The sequence below is a fragment of the Drosophila melanogaster genome, chromosome 3R, assembly GCF_000001215.4.
Source record: "Drosophila melanogaster chromosome 3R".
Lineage (NCBI taxonomy): Eukaryota > Metazoa > Arthropoda > Insecta > Diptera > Drosophilidae > Drosophila > Drosophila melanogaster.
Genome location: NT_033777.3, coordinates 8,316,563 through 8,336,039, shown reverse-complemented (window position 1 = coordinate 8,336,039; position 19,477 = coordinate 8,316,563). Strand labels below are relative to the sequence as shown.

At 43.6% G+C, this 19,477-nt stretch overlaps 4 protein-coding genes and 1 long non-coding RNA gene across 7 annotated transcripts; 1 reads left to right on the top strand and 4 right to left on the bottom strand.

Moving 5' to 3' along the window:
* The first annotated feature begins 2,247 nt into the window (after nucleotides 1-2,247).
* On the top strand, nucleotides 2,248-17,015 carry Poxm (Pox meso). Its single transcript, NM_001043222.3, has 2 exons — nucleotides 2,248-2,925; nucleotides 15,128-17,015. Exons 1-2 carry the CDS (start codon nucleotides 2,916-2,918, stop codon nucleotides 16,228-16,230), a joined length of 1,113 nt encoding a protein of 370 aa, NP_001036687.1. The 5' UTR covers nucleotides 2,248-2,915; the 3' UTR covers nucleotides 16,231-17,015.
* On the bottom strand, nucleotides 11,004-11,724 carry CG7443 (uncharacterized protein). Of its 2 annotated transcripts, none has more exons than NM_141534.3 (3): nucleotides 11,607-11,724; nucleotides 11,467-11,554; nucleotides 11,004-11,413 (listed from the first exon to the last, which is right to left on the bottom strand). In NM_141534.3, exons 1-3 carry the CDS (start codon nucleotides 11,661-11,663, stop codon nucleotides 11,139-11,141), a joined length of 420 nt encoding a protein of 139 aa, NP_649791.1. In that variant the 5' UTR covers nucleotides 11,664-11,724; the 3' UTR covers nucleotides 11,004-11,138. The 2 variants fall into 2 exon arrangements, with proteins under 2 accessions (NP_649791.1, NP_001287232.1); NM_001300303.1 differs by having other exon boundaries at nucleotides 11,004-11,389.
* Or85a (Odorant receptor 85a) lies at nucleotides 12,986-14,293 on the bottom strand (the record flags this gene model as incomplete). Its single annotated transcript, NM_079553.1, has 3 exons — nucleotides 12,986-13,060; nucleotides 13,115-13,472; nucleotides 13,533-14,293. The coding sequence occupies 3 exons, from the start codon at nucleotides 14,291-14,293 to the stop codon at nucleotides 12,986-12,988; spliced, it is 1,194 nt and encodes a 397-aa protein (NP_524277.1).
* On the bottom strand, nucleotides 16,835-18,428 carry Ctr1B (Copper transporter 1B). Its single transcript, NM_141533.4, has 2 exons — nucleotides 18,244-18,428; nucleotides 16,835-17,602 (listed from the first exon to the last, which is right to left on the bottom strand). Exons 1-2 carry the CDS (start codon nucleotides 18,301-18,303, stop codon nucleotides 17,138-17,140), a joined length of 525 nt encoding a protein of 174 aa, NP_649790.1. The 5' UTR covers nucleotides 18,304-18,428; the 3' UTR covers nucleotides 16,835-17,137.
* Nucleotides 18,034-19,056, bottom strand: lncRNA:CR45215 (long non-coding RNA:CR45215). Of its 2 annotated transcripts, none has more exons than NR_125113.1 (1): nucleotides 18,034-19,056. It is a non-coding gene; the product is annotated as a long non-coding RNA:CR45215 (long non-coding RNA). The 2 variants fall into 2 exon arrangements; NR_125114.1 differs by having other exon boundaries at nucleotides 18,454-19,056.
* Between the last annotated feature and the right edge of the window lie 421 nt (nucleotides 19,057-19,477).

The following is a 19,477-nucleotide window of genomic DNA, read 5'->3' as shown; positions in this document are numbered from 1 at the left end:
TTCCACATCGACTCCTTCCACTCCCGCTTGTTTTATAACACAGGAAGATACAACTGGAAAGTATCCGTGAAGGAGAAAAAAATAAGCGGAAAACGCACAGTGTTCATTTGTTATGCTTGTCATTTGTCGCTGGCTGCCGGCGACTTCAAAGCCTGTCACCCAATTTGTTAAACGCGGAGACAATTTTGTCATCAGCTCCCCCAATTCTTTATCCCCAATGCTTTAGTCATCAAATTGAAGCTTTGGCCGCCGGGGAAGAATTCTTGGTTTTCGCATATGGCCAATTATTTTGTAAGTCGATCCATTACGTATCGGAGATTTACTTCTTAGCGTTTGGATTATTTTATTAAAAGATTTACTTAATTGTTTTTAATGATTAAATAAAGCTCTTCAACTTGATCTATTATTATCTATCTAGTATTACTAAATAAAAAGAAAAAAATTGTTTACTCTATGATGATTTTGTGTTTCCCTTTAATCATTTCGTTCTTAAAAGTAAGTAGAAAACTGAACAAGAAAATGCATTGTTTTTACAATATTATTTAAATAATATGTATTTATGTTTATTACAAAATCAAAATGCCAATGTAATAGATACATTTTAAATGTTTTTAAAATTTATATAAAAATTATAAAAAATTAAAAAGACAAGTAATTTAACAATAATGAATTGTATTAGGAGAGTTTAGTTTAAATTTTTTAAAGTACATTGTAACTATAAGAATTATTTGTTTTAAAACAAAGGCAATGTCGGAAATGGCGTTCGTCAAACCACAAAATGCAGGGAAATGCAGTCGGCAATGAGCAGAAATCAGAAAGTGACAGGGAGAGGGCCAATTGGATTCGCAACAAAAGGTATGAGCAGGTAAGCGTAAGCCAACTCAAGGAGGTGTGTCCAACGCGCAACAGTGTGTGTGGGCCAAAACACACACACACGCGCACTAAGTGCACACACAGCCATGCTAAACAGCCAGCGAAGAGAGCGAGCACAACATTAAGAATAGCAAGAGCGGCGATTTGACCATTTTAATGAGGGAATGACAACGACAATTGGCATCTATCATTAAATGGCGGTATTCAGAATTAGTGACAATCAGATGAAGACGGCATTTCTTATAATTAACTCTAACCAAGCAAGACGCAACGCCTCAGCGAGAGTTGGCATCACGCATACGCCGCATTGGCCGGGAGGTGGATCCCTGGGGATCTACGGGGTTAGCTGTCTGTGCCGCTTTATTAGCGATATGGCTTTCTTAATGAACCAAAAATAGATGCACGCGCTCCGAGAATTCCCACAGCCCCGCCCCTTTCCTTTTCCTTCCGTTTCTCTCCTTCTATCCTTCTCCCTCGGCTCCTTTTTCGTCTGCTCCTCATCTGTGTGACACTAAGAAGTCATGACATCGCTCGCCCACCCTGCGTAACGCTACGGATACGCTTACTTGCTTCAGATTGGCCATTCAAGCATTCAGAAATTAACTCCGCCCGGTTGCGTATGCTCACTCACTCGGTTCGGTTCGTCTGTGTAGGTATTGCAGCGGAGAGAGAGCGAGAGTACGAATTCCGATCCATGGATACACCCACACATCCGTTGGCACACAAACACAAAGTTGAGCGACTACAGGAGCGGTAACTGGGGAAAAAAGGAGAGATGGGTTGTTAGCTTAGTTTATTATCCATCAGCAAGAAAACGGAAATATGTTATGATAAATAATAAAAAAATTGTATAGATTATTGTGTATAACTTGATGTAATAAAGTCTTAAAAACCTTCTTCTAAACTTCTGAATTCGATCTCTTTATTAAAATATTTAATTTATATGAACCCTTTACTTTAAACACTTACAAGATATTTCGATACCAAAGTTACTGGCGCCTTAACTCTTCTGGGCTTACCCTCAATTCGCTGCCTGCGCTCCTGATCGCTGAAAGACATTCTTCATTTTTATTATTTGCCCGCGGTCCACCAACAAACGCACACCAGTGCGCGATCATCGCCATTAAAACCCACATATACGCTCGACCGACCGCCCCTTCCTCTCACGGATGAGTGTGTGTGTGCTTGCGGAGGAGAATGCGGAGAGTGAGAAAAAGAGAGAGCGAGATCTTGGGATGCTGCGTCGACGCGGTGGCTTCCACTTCCACTTGAGCCTGTAGATGTGGATGTGACTGTGGCTGTGGTGGTGATATTCAATGTGTGCGTGGACGTGGATTGTGGGCGATCTTGATCGGCAGCGCCGCGGGCAGCGTTAGTCGCAGCAGACACGGGTGACGAGCAGCAACGATCGTTTTTGGAGAGCGCGCCAGGTTTTCCCGATCCAAACCGTTCCCAACCGATACGCTACGACCCGATACGCTAGAGCAAAAAGGCCATCGAAAGATTTAAAGGCGCGCGCACGGATCAGTGAATGCTGTTTAAATCGGTTCATTTGCAAACCATCAATCGCACGGGAGGTCCGCCAGTCAAGTCCAAAGTAAACCGACATAATTCCCAAAATCAAAGCATAACAAACCCATTGTAGTGTCATTAAGTGTGTGTAGTTCCCGCTTCCCCAATAAGGTGTGATAAGTGCGTGATAATTTTCGAGCCAACCTACTCGAGAGCGATCGTTTTGGCCCGAAAATGTGCTAATCAGATCTCAGTCTTGGTTCACGGCATAGTAGGCATCGCAGCCCGATGCTGTCCCGCACAACTGGCGCCAATTTGTATACAAATTTCATGCCTTAATTGAAACTCACATTATAGCCAAGTGCGAAAAGTTAACGACTAGGTAACCACCGACAATCCCCAGCAAAGCAGAGTCCAACTATTCCGGCGAATCCAATCGGAGAAAGTTCCACGGCGGAGTTGGCGAAAGGCAGATTTGGGTGCCCACAATTGCAATTCTGGAGTTCTTCAATCAATTGCCATCGGCCGAAATGGACCCAGGTATGTCTCAATCCATGACTCACAAAGATATAGGCCTCAGAATTCATTTCCAAATTAAAATTTTTAGATCTATCGGCATTTTTGAGGTGCCGACGGCATTGGGTTTCTTTAAAAAGCGTAGTAGCTATTTTATTGATAGATTTGGGTTAATATAATCAGAAAAACAAGAATATGTATATTGCAGGAAATATTGATAAGACTTTTGAAATCACATTTCCCTCTCTATCTTAAAATATAAGGTAACGAAAAGACAAATTCAAAAGTAGCACTATATTTTCACTTAAATCTCTTAACTTAAGCCCGCCACTCGAGTGTTTTGCCAATAAAGCCCTCTTGTCCGATCCTCCAGCCAAGTCCTTATCCGGATCCCCTAACTGCTTGGGATAAACACAATCGCTCGCTGGACCAACTTCTTTTTTTTTTTTTTTTTTTTTTTGGGCAACATCAAGAGGCAGATGTTTGCTTTTGATTTTCGTTTCAAAAGGCTGCCGTCGCTTGGCGCATGATCGACAGCCTCGCGGTAGCCGCGGCACTTGTTTGACTTTCGATGATGTCGCCGACGTCCGCACACGTACCCGATTCCAAAACCCAAAACCCTAAACCGAAAATCCAAAACCCATAACCCCAATCCCAATCCCAAACTCCGGAGCCAAGGCTCCTAATTTAACTAATGATCGTTGTAATGTTTCTGCCTTTGTCGTGCGGTCTTCACTTTTGGCTCCAAGTGTCCGTGTCTCTGTTTGTCCATGTGCTTTGGGCCAAAAGCAAAATGCGAGTGCAAGACATGGCCTTATGGCCGAAAACTACGCTACACAAGTGTGTAAAGATTTGATCAGTTCTCTCAGTTGTTGACAAACATGTGCGCAATCGAATAATTTGGCATGCGTCGATTTACTTTTACAAATTTCGAATTGCTTAGATCATCTTTTGAAATAATTTGCCAATAGTTTTCAATTTCTATGAGTGACATACAAGTGTGACTGACTATGGGTAATCTTTTATAATGGTATTCCCCACTTAGTTTCAAGTATTTATTTGTTTGCTTGAGCCTCTTTATGGCAAAGTATCAAAAGGACATACACGAATATATATTTTTCCACTTGTCCGAGCTGAAAAGAAGTTATAAGTCGGCTAGGAGGTCCCGCACTTTTGGTCCATTAATGACATGCTTTCGATGTTTTGACATTCTGTTTGTACGCCAGCATTGTTTGCTCACTAGGAGACGTCGAAAAAGATATAGACGCCGATGCAGACCCATGCTCATGCCCGAACCCAAACCAAAACCCAGACTCTGGACCAGAGGTGCAGAAATGCGTGACTAACGGCCACCGGTAGCCATCTACTTCGGTAGCTAAACATGAAAAGCCCACCAGACGCGGGCCGCAAGTGCAAGATGTTAAAATCACAGAAGGGGCAGTAAAACAAAAGGCGCAGACGATGGCCACGAAAGGCAGGCAAACACTTGAGATCCGAGGAGGAAAACGTCGCGTCAATGTGTACATGCCTTAATGGAAGAGTCTATATGGTATGGGAGTAGGTGCCCAGGAGCAGCGACTGCGGGAGGATGCGGCGGGGACTGATCTGAAAGCCCGACCAGTAGCTTCCTCCCGTGGATACCGATGATTGCGGTTCGGGTTTGGGAAAACGCTTCACTGCCTCGGCTTGATTGTGTGGCGTCGTTTCCCCTGAGTTCTTTAATTAAATCACATCCCCGACCGCTGATGCGGAACATTCATTAAGCGCATTTGCAGTCATTTTGGGCATTGCTCGGCGAGCTTAAAAAAGTTGCACTAAATAGGCTTTGAGTATAATTAAAACCTCCAAAACCCTTTGCATTTTATCCTTTGAATAGTATGTTCTACTTTTTGTTGTAATATGCTAGGTTTCTCACTGTAGATCAGTTGACATTTGCTCCCTTTGGGCGTGGACATCTCCCCATGGATCCACAACCTCTGACATCTGACAAGTGTAGTTCATGTTCTTGGAAGCAAACTCAGCTCATTACCATATATTTAATGAGTTTCTAATCGTTAGGGGGCACGTGTTTGAGCCAGTTCATTCTGGGATAATGAATGCGATCGCATCAATAAGCGGGCGGCTAACATCTGGTTCTAACCCCTAACCCCTAGACTCTAACCCCTTGAGATGGCCTGTGTCAAGTCCCATGGGGGCGATGGCGACCCAAAACCGGAACTGCCACAATCATTCCAAACTCCATTTCTCAGTCTCGAATTTGGAGTCCTAGGATCAGAGCTGTGAAACTGGCTATTTTCCAGCTAGCTCTAGAAGTTCATTTCATACAATAAAATGATATGAAATTATGTAGCTAAAGGAAATTAAAGGGTTTGTTGTTAAAAGATAGTTTACCGCTAAACAATACAATAACAATTCCATGTAAGTGCCTCAGCTACTTTCCGAATCCCTAGTGGGCAGGATTGGGGAGTGGGTGAGCTGGTGCACATGTGGTTAGATTTATATGCATCTCGCCGCTGTCAGCGAAGGGCGTTGCACATTGCTCGAGTGCCGGCGAACCCGAACTGCAGCGGAGTTGTCGGTTCTAGTACATTGCCAATGATTGGTCGGATGCGTTGGATCTCCTTTGGGCCTGTGGGACGGGATCGGAACTCTGGCCATGGGTTTGCCATCGACATCGAGCACATTTCGGCTACGCACTCGCATTGTGCGCATTCCTCGTACGCGTAATTGAAGTCGCTGCGGCATCTTCCCTTTGGTTTTTTCTTTTTTTTTTTCGGCTGGGCCGCACCCCTTTCGAGTTCCTCGAGCTCGCTGGCTAGAGCCGTCATATTTGCTAGCCTCCTCCAACTGGGCCCCATCTACCAGTTTTCCGAAGGGGGCGGAAGAAAGGAGCTAGTGCGTCGCTATCTTGGCGGTGGCTGTCGTGATTTATGGACTCATTAATTTCTGTTGACAGACAATGCTGTTGACGCCGCAGGAATCTATTTAGCTTTATGTACTTTTGATTCCCACTTGCTGGGGCGCCTATCTTATGGGCTCCATTTATAATTCGAGGCGCTTGCACTTGATCTGAAAACGGAAATACGCGAGCAGATGGCAAGCTAGATCGAGACACTTAAAATTTCTCTAAAATGCCAGTTACCAGCTATTAGCGTTCCTTGGGGAAAGTAGCCGTAAGGAGTTGCATTTCTTCGTCTGGTTCAAAGCAGATTCGATAGATGTTAAGTAAACATAAAGCGATGCCAATCATGACTCTTTTCCATTGATAACACTTGGGATTGAACTCTGCAGCAGATTAAAAAGGAAAATGGCATTGCCAGCGGATCAAAGTGACAGACGTAGAGTGGCTTCCTCTTTCTCTTGGCGCGACGATTCTGTGAAATTCACTGATAAATAAATGCGATTGTGCGGCAAATTGTGCAACGCTCCGAATGCAAAATTGTCGACAAGCTCTCGCGTAGTTAGTGTAGAACCAAAAAAAAAAAAAAAAAAATTAAAACCCAACTATTTATAAGTCGATGAGGACCGCAACAATGTGGGCAACCAACTAAAGAGTGAAAAGGGGCGGGCCACATGGCGTATACGCGACGCGTTGGCTGAGCCTCAGCTCAAGTCAACTGAGTTGTTAAATTAATTTTTTCTGCATACCGAATGCATATAAATTTATATATGCTGCAAGCAACCGGCGGCAGAATTAAGAAAATAAACATATGAAGGCATCTCCCCACCGCGATGTCGCTCCGTCAATCAACCTGCTGGGTCTTCGGAAGGAGATGGAACCGCTTGCCAAGACCCAAGATTTATGGGAGCAACCCGCCGTCGAAAATGCATTCGCACATATTGTATAGTTATGAGAGGGGAAATCCAATTTGCCATGCATCTATACTATACAGGATATCTCACAATCATTACATTCAAGGTACTCTTAAAAACCAATAACTTTCAAGACAAAACTTTTTAGGAAGTTTTTTAGTTGTTTGAGATAAATGTGATTTTTCCTGGAACTACACAATGGAATGTATTTGGGGTGCCAATAAATTGCATTTTTCGCATAAATGTGTTAATTTCGGCCTAAGAAAAATCTGTATTAAAATGCTAACAGAAACGGGAACAGAAATGTATTTTTTGGCTCAGTAGATTGACAAAGAAAGACGTAAATCTTCAATATTTTATATAATATATTATTATATTCCCTACTGAAGAGTATCTTTTAGTTAGTTTCAATATTTTACCAGTGATTTGGGTATGTCTTTTGATCAAATCAAACACCAGACCAGAAGGCCCGAAAAATGTATTGCCCTGAATATCAAAAACATCATTTCATGCCAAATTTATATTCAATTCGGGCCCAACGAACTAAATATAAGTATCCAAATTGGCAGCCATTTTGGTATTTCATTATTTATTTTATTTGTTTGCAGTTAATGTTGTGAATATTCAGACAATTACTCAACGTTTTCTGCGATTTAATACAATTTAGTGGACCATTTTCGCAGAACGCATCGCTTAGTGTGAAAACGTGTTAATTGACGGCCCGCTTATTAATTAAAATTAAAACTTAAATGGCATTTTTAGTTTCTACAAACAAAAGAGCCATGGGCGTGATAAGTATTATTGTCATCATCGAAGCCAGCTAAAATTTCGCCTATGCACTCGAATCCAAAGTTATAAATCATACAATGTATTTTACGAGCGTATAAACAAAATGTCTTATCAGCTCGAAATGTTTGAATTTGTTAAATTCAATTAGGCAGAAAATAAGTTCATTGCCTCTCGACATTTGACATGTTCCCAGCGTTCAAGTTTCTGAAATAATCACGCAGTCGATCGACTGCAGTTGAATCAAAGTATTTTTAATTGCAATACTAGTTGCAACTTATCAGGCAGACAAGACAAATATATTATTGTATATACATTTTCTCCTTACTGATAAGAATGAATGTGTTCATGTGACAGTCTTATAATAAATCCACAGATGTAGCTTGCAACAAAGTATAGGATTAACATAAGTACTTGCAAATGTTATTTCACTTTATTATTTATCGTTTTAGCCTTTGGTTCAGATGAATAAAAAATTCAGATTTGCTCATTAAATTACCAATGCATTTACTTTTTTAATTTAGTTTTTGATTAGCCTGCAGCTGAACTGCAACTATGTACATGCATACATATGTACATAAATATACTCGCTATCATTTTTTCCCGGCCTTTTCGTCCATTTTGTTTAGCAAAATATTATTTTTAATTAGTTCTAGTTAGTTAACGTTCGTTAATTGCTCCTGTAATTGGATTTACGCGCATCAGTGGCTTTTGTGAATACTTTAATGATATTTTAATAAATTATAAAAAACTTAAGCTGCAATATGTGCAACTTTAATTGCCGTCGGCGAAACTTTGACGAAAGGGCAAGTGTTAAAAAATTTCCAAGAACAAGAACCAGAAATTTAAAAAAAGGGAAAAACACTCACAAACATACGGACATTAAAGCCGACATTTCTTTCTGGATTGCGTTTGTAATTTGCTGATCGCTGGCAGAGTTCCAGTTGAAACAGTGGTCGCCATTGTATTCGGCAATTTCCCAGAATTTATGAATTATAATTTTGCCGTATAGACAATTTTAATTGAGCCTTTTATGGCATGCTGCAAGCGGGGAAAGGCTCTCAAAAACGGTTGCCGAAGAACAATTAAATCACAGATTAAAATCGATAGATTAGAAATAAAAAGTTTAAAATCAATACACTTCAATCTATGCGACTTTTATTATAGATCTTATTTAGATTTAGATAGTTTCATCTATTATGTATGTATACCAAAGGCTAAGGATCTAATGTAAGATCTAACGATCCCAAAATGTTTCTGTGTATGTGTGGTTTTTGAAATCTCGAGCCAGACGTGATGAACTCAGTAAGAGTGTTCGATTTCAAAGCAAACACAGCCATTTGTAAGCCATTTGTACCGAAACACACAGAGATACAGAAGCGTCGGCTACCGAATCCGTTTCCAATTTCCGTCGGGGCTGCGAAAGGACTACGAGTCCCGGAGACGAAAATCCATGGGCAAATATTTACCGATCAGACAAAAGCATTCTCCGTATCCGTCTCCATTTCGTTGCAGAGTTTATGATTTTTTAAGCTGTTTGCCCGACCTCTTCACAATTCCATAGCTGTTTGTCTTTCATTAACAGAAGCTGCTCAGATCGGATTGGATCGGATGGATCCGCTTGGAAAGGGGCCCAGTTTTCAGTGTGTTTGCCTTGATTAAGCGCTGACTAGCGGAAAGTCAAGGAGTCGAAGAGCCAGGAAGGATCCTTATTATAGCCAAAGTAGCCCAGTCAGCTTGATCACGCAGGCAGCAGGCGTAACTCAAAATTAAACAAACAGAATATGGCTCTTAGCATTCGAAGGTTCTCCCGGAGGCAAACAAACAATCCAAACAAACTCGAAACGCGACGGCGACCAGGGTAGCACACCTAACACACTGCTCCTCTGATCGTGACCGACACTGGGCATTCGTCTATCCATACACCCAGCCATGTACCCATCTACACGAAGGGTGTACGGATAGGTGTGCCTCCACCTCCACTGCCACACTGGTGGCATGTTTGCACCTTTAATAAGACCAACAATCAGTGCCGACGCATCGCCCAAGTGGCCATCCAGTTGGGTCAACGAAATGTTGCACTTGTGCTCCCTCGAATAGTGCAACTGGGGTCAGAACCAAGTTGAAACGGAACTGAAGACCCACGGGCAATCGTAAAGTTAATTGGTGGAGATTTCAACGCTAAGGCAAATAGTTGGGTAGATACCAAGCCAAATTCTTATACACGGACTAGTGAATCCTTGATAAAAACTGATGTTTGATGTTATGGCTCATAACTGTCGTGTTCAACATAGGAAATCAATCAAATTCGATCTGGACACTGGGCACGTTGCAAAATATTTGCTCTTGACTCAGCTGATCGATGGGATCGAGGGGGAATCGATGTGCTGCTCTAATAGGAATTACGTGACTAATTTGCATGTGGCGGGGGCATTTTATTCTCGCCGGATGTCGATTGGCTGCCATAAATCACAAGTGACGCACTTACTCACATCTTTGAAGATGACTACTCGAGGGCGAGGCAAAACGAGCGACTATCACTGGGATAATTCTGAAAATCAGGCAGCTAATCAACCGATAGCAGATTCAATTAATTTTCCAATTTTTCGGTTAGGCGGAGGTACGATTCTTATCGGTAGCATAGCACACATATCATAATTGAGCCCCAAGTGCTCAACTTTGGCTGCCATTAATCTTTCGTAATTGCCCAAAATTGATGTCATGCGTATTTGAAAAGCCATTAAAACGATGCAGCTATCTTCAAAAGATCCAAACAGGAAAATACGAGAAGAAAACAAGAGCGTCGATCTTTGTCAGCGACAACTAGAAAGTATTTGTTCAGACAAATTTATGGACGCTTAGCGCAAAAGTCAAGCACTTGGAGATAATGTTCTTGAAGGGACCAACAAATTGCAGCCATCATTGGGCATATTTCGAATATTTTCCACGACAAACACAGAGATTGGAAAAAAAAACTGAAAAGAAGCAAATAAAGATTTGAACATTTGAACTAAAGGAAGTTCAATTAAAGCTTACGATTTGGATACAGATTCATTTTATTCAGACCTCCATATCTACGGAAGAAACTGTGACATGTGTTGGAGGATTCAACTATATTTGTCGCTTCCATGATCTTTGACTCCACTTCGTGTCTTTCTGGCTGGCGCTGGATATTGTGGAACCGCACACAGACCATCTCGTCGTGTAACTCAATTCGTAAATAATTAACGATCACGAGATTACAAATGTCAAACAGAATGTCATGTTGGGAATGCCATCGTGCCCGTCGAGGGGGAACCGGAGCTGCTCCTTTCGCCGCCACATATCTTAAAAGACCGAGTGAACAAAAACCACCGACTTGGCTCCCTAGCCACCAGACTCGATCCTCAATGCGTGTGGGTCTGTGGCGAGTGCCAGCCGATCTGTTGTGACTTATGTCAAGACAATTGCGTTACAATATTTTGAAGATTCAAAGTGCCTGGGAATGAGAACCGCACAGATTTATGGCTAAAACGGAATGAACGTCTGTTTTATTTGAGCTGGGTTATTAGCCCATGGGCAACATTATCGTATACCAAATCCCATTTAATAGCTAGTGTTAGAGAGGTGTTATAAGGTGTGGGTAAGGATAAGATAATCTAACCACCAGGGGCAGCTGTGGGTGGGGCAGCTGTAGGTGGGGCAGCTGTGGGTAGGGCAGTTACTACAGGTTGTGGCGATGTCGCAGGTGCCGACGGAGCAGGCGTTTCGGGTGCAACTGTGGCTGGAACTGCAGGAGTCGAGCCAGGAGGAGTGGCAGGCGCACCTGGTGAACTCCCTGGAGCTGCTCCACCTGCCTGCGGAGCTACAGTGCTTCCATTCGCTGTGGCGTTTGGAGCAGCTTGAACAACTACCGTGCAGTTACGACAAATCACTGAGAATAACAAATCAAAAGGTCACTGAGTTCAAGACGGTCTCTCAACTTACAAACGTTCTCATCGCCGGCATCATCACTATCACTATCATTGTCATAGAGTATATCCTCGAGGATAGTCCACCAGTCGGTATCGCGTTTCTAAAGCAAAAAGTTGAAATTATTATATGTTTAATAAGTACAACCGACTGACCGTCTTGACAGAGGTTTCCTCCAATGACCTAGCCTCAATGCTCAGAAAACTAAACATAAGGCAAAGGCCCACTGCGAATAATATATCCCTTCTGGCCGACATCGCGACTTCAACTGACCAAAGTTGCTCAGAAAACCTACTTATATAGAACCTAAAGCCAATATTTTGTAATATTTAGTGGCTGTTAGTGCTGAAAAGTGGACTATTTCGAATTTATGGTGGGTATTCAGGAGCTTAGACGCGTACAAATGCTTGAAAACTTTATTATAGGTAAACTTTGTAATCACGTCAGAAAATTCAAAATCGGCTGAATATTATTAGAGTATCTATAATAATGATAATAAGAATATATGAGTTTTCAACTTATTTAACTTGGCATAATCCGCATTCCAAACCTTTTCCTAAGCAGCTACTAACAGTATTCCCTAGTCGATCTCTAGTTATATGCCATCTATTACAACCACCTTTAATGAGGGGAGATTCCGTCGATTTCGAACAGTTTTCCATATTTATGCAGCTGCACGTTCGCTTTGTCTGGGACTCCGAAACGAGCCCGAGTGTGGGCAAGTACTCTAGCTATGATCGAACTGCAATTGACAAGTGCGCAAATCCATAACCATAAACTATGTACACGAAATTCGACACTGTTGGGGATCATTAGCCGGGGATCGTTGGAAGTGGGGGAGTGGAGAAGTCGGGGGATTGGGGGATCGGGGAATAATGTCGGGCAACAAGTGGGATGGTAATGCGATATCAAAGCAGCGGGAAAACGAGCTTGTAAGTCGCGAATAGCCTCCTGAATGGAGCAGCATCGAGGTCGATATACTCCGTCTCTCGGTTCATTATCGCTCCTTTATCCGGTTCCTTCCTGATTTGTTGCGATTGCCGCCACGAGTAACCCGGGAGCTCTATTGCGGTTTTTATGGCGCTGCACTCTCCAGTACGTGTTGCACTTGGAGTTGCTGTTGTGGAACACGATTCGAAATTAGAAGACGGCGCAGATGTGCAGCAGTGCCTCCAACTGCCCATAATGGTAATGGACCGGACGGCAGTTTCAGACGGGCAGCGAGCTCCAGCGGCAGGTGCCAAGAGGAGGAGGAGGAGGAGGAGACTCCTCCAGTCTCCAGATAAGAGGGCTACCCATTTGACACCATATAATGGCAAGCTATTATAGTAAAGTTTCAGTTGTGCTTTGTTTGCCAGAAAAGTTATGATAACGAAAGTACAAACTGATTTTCCAGATATCTAATAGATTGCCATAATGTTTGCAACACATTTAAATTTTATATAATCATTCTATATATTTTCATTTATTGATTGTGCACAAGTGAAACTACTCTCTTAAATTGAGTTGATCAAATTTGTGGCACTAAACCGAATTACTCCCTTCTCAATTTCTCGGCCAAGTCCATCTCATTTACAATGGTCACCACTGAGAAAGCGAACTTGGCCATCTGAAAGATTTTGTTTACAATAAAATGTAATGGTTTTGTATGATATTATCTTACCTTTATATTGGTGTTTAGACATATGGGGAAAATTCCGCCCGCAGTGAACAAAATCGACTGCTGAACATTGTGAATGAAGTACAACATCGTGGTTCTGTATCGTCGCTCAGCTCCAATCCACTTGGAATGGAACAGTGTGTTGGTCAGGGATTCGCAATCGCTGCTCAGCTGCTCACAGACATAGCAAAATGGAAAGGTCTGGGATAGAATGGCTATGGTGTAGACCCCGGAGACAACACGCTCCATTACGGTGTTATAGAACTGCATGGACACCGCTGCCAGACCCAAAAGTAAGCCAACGGATAGTAGTTGGATGAACATCGTGGCGGATATCATGGGACGCAGAGTGTTTCCATATCTAATGAGGAAAATTGAGTGGATTATGGCATTCTGCAAAGAGTATTCCATTCTTCCTCACTCGACAATTAGCTTGTGATCCTTTACACACTCCACCAGCTCGGCATAATGTTGATCGTCGCCTTTTTCCACATCAGTACGCAGCGTCTTGATTCGCTCACTCAAGAGCTCCATGTGGATCCGCAGAACGACCACATATATGATGGGATATACGTCCAAAATGAGATTGGCCAGAATAATGCCAGCCATGGTGACCGATTCAATGGCAGTGGCCAGATAGAAATGATCGTCGGGGTTAACCAGTGGATTGTACAAACAGAATGGAGTCTTCCCAATCACCAGAGCTCCGGTTAAGGCCATGGATAGATAGCCGAAGTATATGCAATGGTAAATCACAACAACACGATTGCATAAGGCTGCTGCTCGGTGCACCTGGACTTTCTCCTCCATCTTGGTGCATCGAATGTCCATGGCGTCCATCATCTTCTGAGCCCTTGAAAATCGCCGCCGCATAAACAACACTATAATGCCCTTCATGATCGAAGCATTGGTGTTAACCGGCACCTGGACATACGTAAACAGATCCGTGGTCGTGAAGTTCTTGAACTCCTTTATTCCAGTCATTATCAGTCCATAGGGTATAAAGATAAAGACGAGTACTATGACCACCAATGTCCAAATGTAATAGAGCCACCAGTACGGCTTAGTTCGTGGCGGCAGTCTCCATCCCATTTGATCTATGGATCTGTTTAAGTAGATCAGCGAATCCCGGGATCGAAATAAGGATCCAAGGACTGGCTCTTGAATGTACTTAAAAATCATTTTTGAAAGTTTAGAGGTTTCGATTGACTTGAACTTTGTCACCTGAAGACTGAGGGCAGTACCCTAAACTAGTTGCATTTATACGCGTTGTTTAATTGTCCAATGCTAGTTAGTTATTCACGAAAAGAACCGCCTTTATTTGCGTGCAAAATTGCACAGGTTGTTTTGAGGGGTGTGTCTTCATGTCTTAAATAATTGACAATTGTTCCCATATTGTCCCTTTCGCAGGAGTGGTTGTTAATTACTTTATTTATGGTCCTGTGAAAATAGCTTCTCTGCTGAACCTTAATCATTCTTCAATCTCAAGAATAGGATACACCCATGTGCACCTATCCTTAAGTAGTGTTCTATGCGCCAAGGGGAAATCTTTGCGTCATCGCTCAAAGTGCATTTCCGCACGTTCCGGGCATTCAAATTGTGTTTTCCCAGTCACAATCGGGGCACCCACATCCGCAGTTCTAAGAAGCAAATGGTAGCGATTTTCAGCCGAACAAACGGCTCTCCACTCAACTTGGGCTGCCGCTCGCCAATCCTCCTCCGCTCCGCCGCTCCACCGCTTCTGCAGGTCCCACTCCTAGCCACTCGGCTCACTCATTTGCCACCGAAACTAATTAGACGCAAATGTGCTTTTGTTCGCCTTCCCATTCCCAGGCAACGCTCTTTGTTCGCATTTTGTACTGGGAACCGGGAATAGCTTTCGGATGATACTGTGGCATACTCTGGCATATGAACAGTTTCCGAAAACAGTTTTTCATATTTATGTTAAAATGTATAGACACTTCCTTTATTCCTTTATGTTACCAACCTAACTAATCCGCAATCTTCTCTTTGCAGAGTCGCAGTGTCCGCAGTATGGCGAGGTGAACCAGCTGGGCGGCGTCTTTGTCAACGGCCGTCCGCTGCCCAATGCGACCAGGATGCGGATCGTGGAGCTGGCCCGCCTGGGCATCCGACCCTGCGACATATCGCGCCAGCTGCGAGTGAGTCACGGCTGCGTGTCCAAGATCCTGGCCAGGTACCACGAAACGGGCTCCATACTACCCGGCGCAATTGGGGGATCCAAGCCGCGCGTGACCACACCCAAGGTGGTCAACTACATCAGGGAACTGAAGCAGCGAGATCCCGGCATCTTTGCGTGGGAAATCCGGGACCGTTTGCTCAGCGAGGGCATATGCGACAAAACGAATGTACCCAGTGTGAGCTCCATATCGAGAATCCTGCGCAACAAGTTGGGCAGCCTGGGGCATCAGCACACGCCGGGAACGGTGATGGGCAGCGGAAGCAGCAGCGGTGGCGGCAGTGTGTCCAGCAATGGTGGACAAAACAATGGCACGAGTGCCAGCAATAATATTAATCTGAGCAATCTGGGTAATCCCGGCGGTGGACCGCACCATCCGCACCACCATCATCATCATCAGTCAGCGGCGGCGGCGGCAAGTGCCCATCATGTGCACGCCCACGCCCATGCCCACGCCCACCTGTACAACTCCATCTACCAGCCGTACAGTGCTGCGGCGGCCTACAGCATGAAGACGCCCTGTGGAAGTCCATCCCCGCCGCAGGGAGCGGGCGGTCAGGGATCAGTGCCCCATCCCCACCAGCTGAGGAGTGTGGCCGCCGCAGCCGCTGCCGCCCACTGGCCCTCCTCCCACTCGGTCAGCGATATCCTGGCCCACCATCAGGCTGTTGCCCTGCGCGCCAGTTGCCAAGTGGGCGTCGGAGTGGGTGGAATGGGCGGCATGGGCAGTACGGTATCCCCGCTGCCGATGACTCCTTCGCCGGTGGCGGGAACGGCCGGTGGTCAGCCACTGCTCGACTGCGAGGGTGGGGCGGGACAGCAGTCGCCGTACAACTACTACATGTACTTCCAGAACGGCGGAATGCATCACCACCATCATCACGGCGGAATGATGGCCGCTGGAGCCACGGGCTTATGATTGGGTGGTCTATAATCAGCGGATTGGTTGCGGGTCTAGCTACTTTCGATCGCGGTTGTTCAGTCTAGGTTACTCTAGTCTAAGAGCTAGTTAGGGAATGGTCTCATCATGGCGCTCACTTGTCACTCAAATTTTAAACAAATGCACTAAAAGAACTTATAATTATCCCGGAAATTTCAAAATAATTTAAACTTTAACTAAGAAGCTTGCAAATACTGGTGTGTGGTTAGGCAAGTACAAATAGATAAAGTGTCGTAAAAAAATGTGTGCGAGATGATTCACATAATCATAAGGTTTGCTTAGTTATATTACCTGCCCAGATGTATCACAGCTAAAATATTTGTTAAAAAGATTTTTCAAGATCTTAACTAAACTAAAATATGTACTATTGTGTGATAGGTGAGTATCGTGATTAGTTAGGCCTTCAAATGTGAGTTGTGGGCTGTCAGGACTCAGACCTGGTAATGTTCGCATTTCATAACGAATTTCATGTAATCCTGGAGATTTAACTTTGCCTTCTTTTTTGTCTCATATCGGATTGTTTGCGTTTTGAGTTCGGGGTGGTCAAAAATAAAGTGTATTGCTTATAAAAACATATTGTAAAGTCAAAAGTATTGAGTAGTACTTTAATCGCTTTAGATGAATACGCGTTGTATAGGTTCTTGTTCTCATGACTACACTATTTGTACAATATGCTCATTAAGTAAACTAGTTGACTAATTTATGCTACGATTACATCAATAACAATTAAACCAAGTGTAACTATCGAATAAAATTGTATTTTTAAACAATTTGTATAATTACGTGGGGACGGGACTTTTTCTTTGATGTGTGAACCAAGAACTGATAAGGGCTTAGTTTATAACAATTGCAAGATATATAAACAATTAAGAGCGATATTCTTGATCTAAGGACAGCACTCGCTCTCGTCGGGATTCTTCTTGTTCCAGCCGAAGAAGAAGTAGCCCAGACCCAGTCCCAGGATCACTGCCAGGCACAGCCAGTAGTTGAAGGTCATGAAGATCAGCATCAGCAGGTACGAGATGACGATCTGCAGCAGGTTCAGCAGGGACTGGACGATGTGCGACGAGGCGAACAAGCGCTGCCAGTAGGTCTGCTCCCTCGGCTCCGCCAGGGGAGCTTCCGAGCAGCATCCTCCGGCTGCCGGAGCCTCGTTCTTCCTACGCTGCTCCGCCGCCAGCTGCTCGCTTGCTCGACGGGCTTCCCTGCGCGCCAGTTGCTGTCGCAGGAACTTGAGCGCCTCATACAGGAAGGACACCAGGAAGATGGCCAGGGCGGAGAGCACGAACTCCGTCACAGTGGACGCCACCCATCCGCGCCACAAAATTCGCTCGCAGTGTCCAGCGTGGAACTGAAAGGATGCGAGAGTGAAAGATTAACTACATAAGAATCCATAAGATCAGTAAGATGAGGCTTAAATACCAGTTAACTACCACTAATTACCACTTAATAACTTTCTAATTCGTATCTATATCTAGATTCCTAGATATCTAATATCTAGGTATATCTATATGGTCACTTTTGCTAAGATGATCCTTAATACAAAAGTTTAATATTACTTTTAGTTTTATAAAATATCAAGCTTAAGCTTTCCAATTAAACATCAACATAAACATAACATTCGAATTAAACATCTTTTTTATAATTCCCTTACAGCGGTATAATTTAACCCATGAATCTTTATTCATGAGACACCCTGTTCGAGCATATTCAATTTGTATTATTTGTATTTGCTGAGAGCGAATAAAGCGCTAGAGAGCGAATAATTCGTTGTGGTTTCTGGCACATAAACATACTTATACGAACTTATACTAGGGAGTGACTAGCCAGAGAATTCAAATTCCAAGTCGGACGAGATATTTGTTTGCTCTCCGTGCAAATCTCATTCAGCTAAACTGGATGAGTGACTTTTAAATTACAGCGTTTAGCGCAGTGGTAAGTGATTTTGTATCAAAATTGTTGGACACAGGAGTTGTGTAACTGCGTACTCACCACCATGATCATAGGGCAGGACTTGGCCGTGCTGGTGCTGTCATCCGAGCCGTGATCCATCTTGGGCTGCTGGTGTAGTATAGATATAGATAGAAGGCGTGGAAAATCCGACTGGCGATCGGGGAGGCACAGTGATAAGAGCTAGACCTGCTGAGGTGCTGAGAGCAGAGCGTTGACTGCTTGAAACCCGCTGCTCGCGAGTGGTTTTTTAAAGAAAATCGCACCTAATCCCCCGACGCGGCGATAGGAAAGTGCGCTTATCTATGGGCAATGGGAAAGAGCGTTATCACCCAGTAGCGGCGATACCAACGATAGTCGCCCCACACTAAGAAAGGCAGCCCAGATACAGTCATGTAAATAAACATAAATGCATGCAGATCTCAGTGTTAGAGGTCAGATCAAAAGATATATTCTGGGTATCAGTTGCAGATCTTTATCTCGAGAGATAAAATCCATAATTGATGCGTCGTGGGTTTCTCTGCGGTTTGCAGCTTAATTTATGGACTCATGGCAAAGGTTCGACAATCGATTCGTGTGCAGAATTTATTGCAATTCAGATTATCAATCATGGGCTAATACAACCCCCTGAAATTGTTGCTGTAATACATGATGTTGAAATAATTCCATTATTTCTTCGCTTCGATCACGGTTTTATGGCTCTAGTCGAGTACATTCATACGTAGGTATATGCCCATATTCCGGCATGGGAGCGATAGCAACCGTCGGCCGCCGGATCGCCGGAGGTCTGCCTTAGTCCACTTGGCTTTCCTAGAGTGTTATTTCTTACTGTGCTATTTCTAACTGGGATAGAATGCCGCCAAAATTGATGGCCGTGCGCAAACCTTCTGCGGCCGTGTGCATAAATTCTACGGACATTCCTGCGCCGTGTGCCAATTTCGAAAAATGGGCGACGTGCGCAAAACATTAACGATATTGCAGAGGGGTAAATGGTTGGGTCTACGCAAAAAAGAGAGCAAAAGCTTTTGCTAAACTGCTTAGGTGGAGATAACTGTAAAGAAGCTTTAGTTATTAGTATTGGTAAAACGAAGAACTACATTCCGCATATGTTCTTCTGTGTTTAGATATATAAATATGACTTTGGTGAAACACAACTCAAAAGTTAACAATTAACACAAGTTGTTTACAACTTTAATATATTTGTCTTTGAAACTTAAATTCAAATTTTTATCGCCAAATGCAGCAGTGCCACCGGATCATATTGTTTTTTCATCTA

What these genes read in the sequence shown, in the direction of transcription:
- Ctr1B (NM_141533.4), bottom strand. Translation starts at nt 18,303, where the DNA reads ATGGATCACGGCTCGGATGACAGCACCAGCACGGCCAAGTCCTGCCCT. An exon ending in CCTGCCCTATGATCATGGTG is followed by an intron (nt 17,603 to 18,243) that starts GTGAGTACGCAG and finishes GCATCCTTTCAG; the next exon opens with TTCCACGCTGGACACTGCGA.
- CG7443 (NM_141534.3), bottom strand. Translation starts at nt 11,663, where the DNA reads ATGTTTAGTTTTCTGAGCATTGAGGCTAGGTCATTGGAGGAAACCTCT. An exon ending in AGGAAACCTCTGTCAAGACG is followed by an intron (nt 11,555 to 11,606) that starts GTCAGTCGGTTG and finishes TTTTTGCTTTAG; the next exon opens with AAACGCGATACCGACTGGTG. An exon ending in TGCCGGCGATGAGAACGTTT is followed by an intron (nt 11,414 to 11,466) that starts GTAAGTTGAGAG and finishes TGTTATTCTCAG; the next exon opens with TGATTTGTCGTAACTGCACG.